Raw genomic sequence first — 9563 nt, 5'->3', positions numbered from 1 at the left:
CACTTCAGAAAATTTTGTAGACAGTCATTTTAGTTTTAGCCCCTCTGACAATGTCACCCTGTATGATTCTATGCAGCCCCTTTATGATGCTACTGATTCTAGAATTTTGAGACTTATCAGTACTAGAAAAGCTGCCCACTTTTTAGCCCCTAAAAGTAGGTGATATAATTTGACAGAAGTTTAGAAATATACCTACTGTTGATAAGTATAAGCTAATAAGCATAATAATAATCAATCTATTGTCAGAAACTCATATGAAGGTTTGACCTTCCCACAAAGCCTCCAATAACCCAAGGCTTCCATTGAATTGAAAGATACATAGGAGAAAGTAGTAGCAAGAAGGAACCAGAAGGTACAAAAAGGAGATAAGATGGGAGGAGAGGCAATGGAAAAGGAGAGAAGTGGAGTGAGCCTGAGAATAAGAACATAAAGAATAAATCTTGTTTGAGAGAATTATGTCTGAGAAGAACTCTAGTTGTGATCTGGCTAGAGTTGGCTGGAAACACATCAGATCCTATGCTAAATTTAATGAGATTGTATTGCCAAAGAACCCATGATTCCATATTTCAAAAGCCCTTTATATTATGTCCTTAGGCCTTGTGTTAGTTTAGGTTTTCTGGAGAAGCAAAACTATTGTTAGGTGTCATTGAGTTGGTTCCAACCCACAGAGACCCTGTGCACAACAGAAGAAAACACTGCCTGGTCTTATGCTATCTTCACAATTGTTCCTATGTTTGAACCCATTGTTGCAGCCACTGCAATGAGCCAATCCAGCTCATTGAGGGCATTCCTCTTTTTCACTGCCTCTCTACTTTATCAAGCATCATTTTTTTTCTCCAGGGACTGGTCTCTCCTGATAATATGTCCAAGGCATGTAAGAGAAAGTCTTACTATCCTTGTCTCTAAGGAGTACTCTGGTTTTATTTCTTCCAAGACAGATTTGTTTGTCCTTTTGGCTGTCCCTGCCACTTTCAATATTCTTCACCAGCACACTATTCAAATACATTAGTTTTTCCGTCTTCCTTATTCAGTGTTCATTTTTTACATGCATATGAGGCCGTTGAAAATACCATGGCTTGGGTCAAGCACATTTTAGTCCTCAAGGTAACATCTTTACTTTTGAATACTGTAAAGAGGTCTTGTGCAGAAGATTTACCCAGTGAAATCTGTCCTTTGATCTGTTGACTGATACTCCCGTGAGCATTGATGGGGATCCAAGTAAGATAAAATCCTTGACAACCTCAAGCTTTTTTCCATTTATCAAGATGTAACCTAATGGTCCAGTTGTGGAAATTTTGATCTTGTTTGCATTGTGTTGTACTCCACACTGAAGGCTGCAATCCTTGATCTTCATTAGTAAGTGCTTCAAGTCCTCCCCACTTTCAGCAAGGTTGTGTCATCTGCATATTACAGGTTGTTAATAAGCCTTCTTCCAATCCTGAGGCCATATTCTACTTAAATAAGCTAGATTCTGTGATGATTTGTTCTGTATATTGATTGAATGCGTATTATAAGAAGATACAACCCTGACACACATTTCCTGATATAAAACCCTGAATTATTCCCTTGTTTTGTTTGCACAACTTCCTCTTGATGCATGCACACGTTCTGCATGAGCACAATGAAGTGTTCTGTAATTCTCATTCGACTCAAGGCTATTTATAGTTTACTATGATCTACCCAGTCTAATAGCTTTGACTAATCAATATGAACAATAACCAATGGTAGTGAAGGATGAAGTTAAAGCTGCACTAAAAGCATTAGCTAAAAACAAGCCTTCAGAAACTGCTGAAACACCAATTGAAAGGTTTTAACAAACTGTAGAAGCACTGGAAACATTTAGTCATCTATGTCACGACATTCTGAAGACTGCTGCTTGGCCAACTGACCCAAAGCGATTCATATTTATAAAATCTTCTTGAAAGTATTGAAAAGCAAGCATGTTACTTTGAGAATTAACGTATATCTGGATCAAGCCATGGTATTTTTAATAATCTTATATTCATATGAATGTTGAATATTGAATAAGGAAGACTTCAGAAGAGTTGGTTCATATTAATGATGTTACTGGAGAAGAGTATTGAAAGTACCATGAACTGCCGAAAGAAATATGTCTTGGAATAAGTAAAATAGGAATCCCCCTACAATTATGTACTTTGGACATGTTGTAAGGAGAAATGAGTCCCCAGAGAAGGACATTATGCTTGGTAGAGGGGAAAATGAAAAACAGAAAGTCCTCAATAAGATGGAGTGGCATGGTGGTTGCCACAGTGGGCTAAAACATAAGGACAATTGTGAAGTGGATACAGGACTAAGTGATGTCTCATTGTGTCGTCTATATAGGGTCACACTGATTTGGAATGTATTTGATGGCACCAAACATTGATGGCAATTATGCCAAGTTATCATGTTGCTACAAATCATAGAAGCATGAAACGAAAGCATCAAAATGTGAAAAGCTACTGCTTCTCATAACCTCCATCTATTTTTATAGTCATATGGAGAGAGTACTTCCTCTTCTCCAATTCTTCCACCTCTCTAGCCCTGTGCTCTTCAATTTATAGCACATCCAAGTGGCAGTGTAGTCATTCTCAAGACGACTCATTGTTATCAGCTCCCTATATTCCCCAACTTCCCTCACGATCACTCAAACTATTATTCTGGTTACAGTCTTTATAGGTTTACTTATCTTAGATTTCATAGAAAGAAAGTTATACAAAGCATTCTTCCAACAACAAATAACAGTGTAAACCACAGGGAAGAAAACTCAATCCCCCCAAAATCAGAAAATAATAAAGATGGACAAATGACAAGATGTTAAAATTTAGCCTAAGGATGTCTTCCTATCTAAGGCAAGGCTATTCACATCTCTGGCCAAGGGCCTGAGTGAATTCCATGGAGGTTTAATGACTTTGGGGCCTCTGCAAATGGACTTTTGACTTTCATTGTCCTCCATTGCTTTAAAGGTTGTTTTCGATGGGCATGATTGGTAAAGTTGTGCATCCTAATGATCTGTATTATCCTTTGCCACTAGGCTAGCATGAAAAAAATCCATTGTGGGTCACCCTCGTAGGGCCCATGATGCTGACTGCAGAATTAAGTACTTAGCACTGGTAACCCATTAGTGGTCATGACCACTACCTTTGAGGCAGTTTTGATTCCTGGTGTCTCCGGGTGTCAGGGTAGAATTGTGCTACCGAGGGCTTTCAGTGGTTGATTTTTTGGGAAAAGATCACCAGACCTTTCTTTTATGCTGTCTCTGGGTGCACTTGCACCTCAAACTTTCTGCTTAGCTGCCAGCTAAATTCATTGACCTTTTCGCACCACTAGGGACTCCAGATGACTAGTTACTGATTACTTTTCTCATACATCCTTACCCTTCCAGCCTCCTGGAGCCTATGCTAATTATATACTAGGGACTTGGGTGAGACTGCATTCCCCAGAGAATAAATAAATAAATACAAGTTACTGATCTTGTACTTGAGCTCTGTTCATTGTGCAAAATGTCCAAGGTGAGGTCATGTTCCAATTTCCTCAGGATCAACTGGTTGTGGAGTTTGTTTTCCATGAAAAGAGCTCTATGTTTCATTGCATACCAGCTCCAGTTTATAAGGAAAAATGCAGCAGGTTCCAGAGCTTTGGGAGGTGACAAGGACCGGACTAATACATGATGAAAAGGTAGCTAAACATTAGAAAAATAATTCCACATTTGGTAGTTTACATGTAAAAATTTGAGGAATAGGTACTATGCATGAGATTTGTTGTCTTAGGCACCACCCAAATCAGTAATCTATTCAATTACAAAAGTAAACATGTGCAAAGTCACTGGGAAAAGTAATGAAGATCTAGATCCAGGGAGAGGGGGAACATAGAATGTTTATGACATACAACATACAACATGAGCATGCATGTACTGTAGCCTGAACATTTGTTCAACGGATGGTCACTTGATAACTCGTCATTTCAGGCATAATTGTTAAACAGAGGTGTTCAAAACATCTATTTCAAAGAGCTGAACATTAAACTAGGTTTTGTGATCCCAGCTCCTTTGAAACAACTAACGTGGCATAAAAGCCATCAAACCTGTTATAATAGGTTCTGGAAATTTGGAGGACAGAGTCAACCTTTCTGACGTGAACAGAGTATTTGGATTCACACATTGCTGACAGCACAAGGCATAGGACCAGCATTGGTCTAGACTCAGTCCAGAGCCACAGAGGAATCTGCAGGATCCATCCTAACTGGGACACAAACCTGGAAGGGCTGATACCACAGTGGCCAAGGCTAAAACTTAAGTCTTGGTTTGGTACTTTTTCTCTACCCTAAGGCAGAATACTTCTTACTGACTGGCTGCTGCTGTAGACCCATGAGCTGGTGATAAAGGGTAGAGTACGGGGTGCTGAGAGCGACACCTGAGGTTTTCTCACATGAGCAGCAGCTGCAGTCGGTCAACTCCTTTAAGCCCACAGCTCTTTGCCGTGGTCAGAACGGAGGAGCATCACAGCTAGCTCTACCCTGTCTCCCTTCCTGCCCTTCCATCACGGTGATCCTTCAGGCACCTTCCCTACTCTTTGTCTCTCAATCCACCCGAGTGGGCCAAATTCTCCATTTCTGTATCTAAGCTGTTTCCTGTAAGCCCCTCCCCTTTCTTTGCCTTTTCCCTCATCAGATCTTCGGTCATGTAGATATCTTGGTCATTCCCCACCCCACTCCCCCTAAATACATTGATTGTAGGCCTCTAAGTTCAGTGAAGCACAATGCAGACAAATTCTACCTTCATGAGCTCCTCATCTGCTGGGCAGACAGAAGAGCAAAATGAACACTCGAGAAAAATATATCTTATAAACTCTCAGAGGCACTATTGGCAGAAATAAATGCTATTACAGGGAAGAAAGCTGGGGAAGGAATCTCTGATCATAGGGTCTTCTTATTTACAGGTCAGGGGGTACTTTGGTTAGGTTCCTCTTTCACATTCTGTGCCAGTCTATCCCTATGCATAAGTTGTTCCCCTGTATCTAACACCATTTACCAAACAGTGTTTACTTGAATTGTGTAGTTCAGAGGGATGTGATGTGTATGATAGGCCAAACTGGTTCAATATATGTGTGAAAAAGTTAGCACAAGAAGTTAAGTAGCCGTATTTCCTTTAGCAGAAGCTCCCAATTGCTTAGTACACTCACATGGATATTAATGCGGGAGACTAGAAGGTGATTTACACACACTCTTCTGGGATTTGTGTTTTAAAAGCTGTCTTCTAGGAAAAAAAAGCTCAAGTCCTTATGACCTATTATTGAAAAAGAGAGCAAAAACTCTAAAGGCAACTTATCTTTAAGTCCTTGGTGCCTTATCATCAGAATGTTTCAAATCTGAACAATTCTAATTCCATAACTGTGTATAACAAATAGTAGCTCAATTCAGAATCAATCAAACCACAAATTCCCAGCTGTCCTGAACCATGTTAGAGAGTAGATTTAAAAAAATCTAGAAAATTGAGTACTCTCCCCGCTAGATACTTAGAGGGTTTTATTTTTATCTTTTATGCACTGACAGAATGAGTTGAAAATCAACCAGTTGCAAGAAAATTAATATTTCAACTCTTCACCAACTTTTTTTTCAGTTATACATGAGAACTTTAAAAAAACCATAATTATTTGCTCTCATTTTTACTTGCTAAACTCTAATTAATAGAGATGGCACCTGTGATTAACAATTAAAAAGCAAATATTTGGCATGAGATATTTTGGAAACCTTTCCTTAGAAAGGTGTGAATCTGTAATTTAGGAGGAACGGACTAACTCTGAGCACACAGTGTGAGCTAATCATATTGGCGGATGGATCCTTTGGACAGCGAGTATTATTCTTGGCCACTTGCAAATAGTTTTAGCCAACTCTGTTGCGCCCACCCAACTCACTGCCACGGAGTGGACTCCCACTCATAGCAACCCAGTGGAACAGAGGAGAATGGCCCCTTTGGGTCTCCGAGGCTGTAAGTCTTTATGGGCTGAGAAACCTCTTCTTTCTCCCGAGGAGAACCTGGTGGCCTTGAATGGCTAGTCTTGCACACAGCAGCCTGATTCACCACCTACCAAGCCACAAATCCCCAGCCGTCCTGAGCAGGGCCTCTGTGCAGGCAACCTTGCCCACAGGAATGCCTCTAGAGAGTGAATCAGGAAACAGGCTCAGCAGGAATGCCAGGACATCCTTGTGCTTGCTCATGAGAACCTCATGCTTACTAGAACATGAATGCATGCTCTAGTTAAGCTATTACCAGAAATGCATATGGTTAGCATGTCATGACATTTAAAGTTGTGTATCAAATGGCCATACTTCTCGGTGGTTTGGCAGATATTATGTAAACATCCTCCATTTCATGGTCTGAAAGGAGCAGCCAATCAGTAAAAAGGTGTTTTATTGGGGGTGTGGCCCGTATCTATAGATCCTCTTGCAAATTTCCCTCACTTTCCCTCTTTACCCTGATTCTGACTTGTCTCTTCTTACTTCCAGTTCTTGAGATGTGAGACAGAAGCCTGCCACCTGACTGCAGATTTTGAGATTCACCAACTCCTGCAAACTCATAAGCGAATAACTTTTTACCTGTCCTCCCAATCTTGGATCCATCAGTCCCTGAAACCACGTGAATCAGGTGACGCCTCAGCCTGAAACCTGGCCCACAGATTTGGGTTTTCTCAGCTTCTGGAAGTGTGTGAGCTTTTGATCCTCTAAATAACCCAGTCTGACACACACGTGGACGAATCCACATGGAAAGACTCAGATATTGTGCCAAGCAATGCAGTCTAGCGGGAGATCACTTAATAGTCTTAGTTTCTGATAGATAATTAACAGGGATAGCAATCCTTTATTCAAATTATCTTGTTACATATATGGGTTTGGTTTTTATAAGCTCTTGCAATTTGGAAATAGGTTAAACTTAGTGATACATTTACACGAGAAGTGAGGAGTTCTCACTTTGTGTTCTTCTCTGATGACACTCCATATCCAACAGGTATGCTAAGACATGGGCAAGGAAATAAATCCACCAGCACAAATTTCATTCTCTTAGGCCTCTTCGCTGACTCCCAGCATCCTGAGATTTTTGTTGCCATAGTCCTGTTAATTCTTGTTGTGGCTTTTACTGGGAACTCCATCCTGGCCTTACTCATCTGTGGGGATGCCCACCTGCACACCCCCATGTACTTCCTGCTCAGCCAGCTCTCCCTCATGGACCTGACGCTCATCTCCACCACGGTCCCCAAGGTGGCGGCTGACTTCTTCTCAGGACACAGAAGCATCTCTCGCGTTGGCTGTGGAGTCCAGATCTTCCTTTACTTGATGCTGGGAGTTGCCGAGTGTGTTCTCCTGACCCTCATGGCCTTCGACCGATACTTGGCCATCTGTAGCCCCCTGAGATACCCAGTTTTCATGACCCCCAGGGTCTGTCTGCAAATGGCTGCCAGCTCCTGGGCTGCAGGGGTTCTTGTCTCTCTGATGCACACCATGTATGCCATGCACTTTTCTACCTGTGGCTCCAGGAAGATTCACCATTTCTATTGTGAAGTCATGGCCCTTCTGAAGCTGTCTTGTGAGGACACTTCCACGTATGAGAAAGTAATATTGGTGTCTGGCATAGTTTTCCTTCTGATTCCTTTTGGAATCATCCTGACTTCCTACATCCTCATCTTTCTCACTGTTCTCCACATGAACTCCCCTGAGGGCAAGAAAAAGGCCCTGGCCACCTGCTCCTCTCACCTCGGTGTGGTAAGCCTCTACTTTGGTCCAGCCATGATTATCTACATGACCCCAGGCTCCTCTCTTCCTCCAGAGGTAGACCAGCGTCTCTTTGTGTTTGATTCCATCATCACTCCCATGCTGAACCCCCTAATCTACAGCCTGCGGAACAAGGAGGTAGCGGGGGCCCTGAGGAAGGCACTGGGGAGAAAGGTGATTGTTAGACAGAACAGGAGATGATTGTTTTACATTTCAAAATACCAAACAATATTCACTGTCTTCAAGTTTCCAACTCACAGTGACCCTGGGGGGCAGTATAACACTGCCACTATAGTTTCTGAGACCGTGACTCTTTATTGGAGTTGAGAGCTTCATCTTTCTCTCCAGGAGCAGTTGGTAGTTTCAAATCACTAACCTTGAGGTTACCAAGCCAACATGTAATCCACTGGGCCACCAGGGCTCCTTATTTAAAACCCAATCTTGTTTAAATGTAATTCACTACTGACTGGACACCCATCTGAAGATGGACTCATTTTATCATCGCAATGACCAATGTCGTCGTCGTTGTTGTTGTTAGGTGCCATCAAGTCAGTTTCACCCCATAGTGGCTCCGTGAACAACAGAAGGACGTAAGTGCCGCATGGTCCAGTGCCAGCCTCATGATTGTGGCAGCCACGGTGTCAAACTACCACATCAAAGATCGTCCTCTTTTTGACTTCCCTTCGACTTTACCAGGCATGGTCCATTGTGGTAGGTCCCATTATTATTTCCATGTTACAGAGTTAGAAACGGAGAGAACAGGATATTAGTGATTTGCCCACAGTTGCACAGAGAGCAAGCAGATGATCTAGGTTAGGAGACATACTGTCGGCTTTCCCATTTACTGCTTCTTCAAAGCATGCACAGGACAAGTGGGGAACTTTTGCCTTTCTCTTTTATATTTTACCAGCCACCATCAGGAGGCGATTAAACTCAAATGTTTCCATCTCTATACATGGTTTGCTAGTTGCCCAGGAAGAAGTTCTTTGTGAACCGTTTAATATTGAGCCTTATCAATATACTCACTTGGGAATTCTGTTAAAAACCTGTTGTAATTGTCTCCACACTGAATCAGAACCTCTAGAGAAAAATTTAGTCTTAAAAAAAAAACAACAATGTGGGAAAACTCCCAAGTGTTTGACAGAGCGGCAGTGAAGGAGAGGAAGGCCATCGAGGAGATGCCTCGACACTGTGGCTGCACCAACGGACACAGCACCACTGTGAGGATGGTGCAGGACCAGGCAGGGTTTTGTTCTGTTGGGCATAAGGTTGCTATAGTCTGGAACAGACTCGATGACACCTAACAAGACCAACGTGGACAATTTTATGATCATGCATTGCTGTGGAGCCCTGGTGTGTGATATGGTTTAATCCACTCTTCCAGCATTTTTGATTCTGTCTTCCTCTCTGTATTCTGCAATGCAGTCTGACTGGAATATTCAAACCCTATCAAGAGGTATCCCATGTACTCTTTCTTGTTTTCTTTCAGGCTGTAATGACCTTTGAATACATTGGCCATCCACCTAGATGCTGTTGCTTCCCCAGGCCGTTGCTAGATCGCTCAGCTCTTCTCTGTGTGCACAGACCTCATCTGTGTCTCCTGCATAGCCAGCCCCTAACTATGTTTCCACATGCCCATCTGTCTCCACTAGGCCTTTTCCTGACAACAGAGTCTGCATGATCCCGAGGTCCCCCACTGATTTTTGTATTTGCAGATGGCAAATAAATGATTTGTTAAACCGAATTTCTTGAATTATTATAGTAGTTGTCTACTGTTACATAGAATCCTTTAGCAAATC

The 9563-nt window shown here is 42.1% G+C and overlaps 1 protein-coding gene across 1 annotated transcript; it reads left to right on the top strand.

Moving 5' to 3' along the window:
- The first annotated feature begins 7005 nt into the window (after positions 1–7005).
- LOC142440326 (olfactory receptor 2V2-like) lies at positions 7006–7965 on the top strand. The gene has a single exon (XM_075542794.1). It carries the CDS (start codon positions 7006–7008, stop codon positions 7963–7965), a length of 960 nt encoding a protein of 319 aa, XP_075398909.1.
- The last annotated feature ends 1598 nt before the right edge of the window (positions 7966–9563 follow it).

The sequence above is a fragment of the Tenrec ecaudatus genome, chromosome 2, assembly GCF_050624435.1.
Source record: "Tenrec ecaudatus isolate mTenEca1 chromosome 2, mTenEca1.hap1, whole genome shotgun sequence".
Lineage (NCBI taxonomy): Eukaryota > Metazoa > Chordata > Mammalia > Afrosoricida > Tenrecidae > Tenrec > Tenrec ecaudatus.
The sequence above is the reverse complement of the archived record's forward strand: the minus strand, read 5'-3'. Positions and strand labels throughout refer to the sequence as shown.

Bases quoted from the DNA above. Each gene is read 5' to 3' on its own strand.
- LOC142440326 (XM_075542794.1), top strand. From the start codon at position 7,006: ATGCTAAGACATGGGCAAGGAAATAAATCCACCAGCACAAATTTCATT.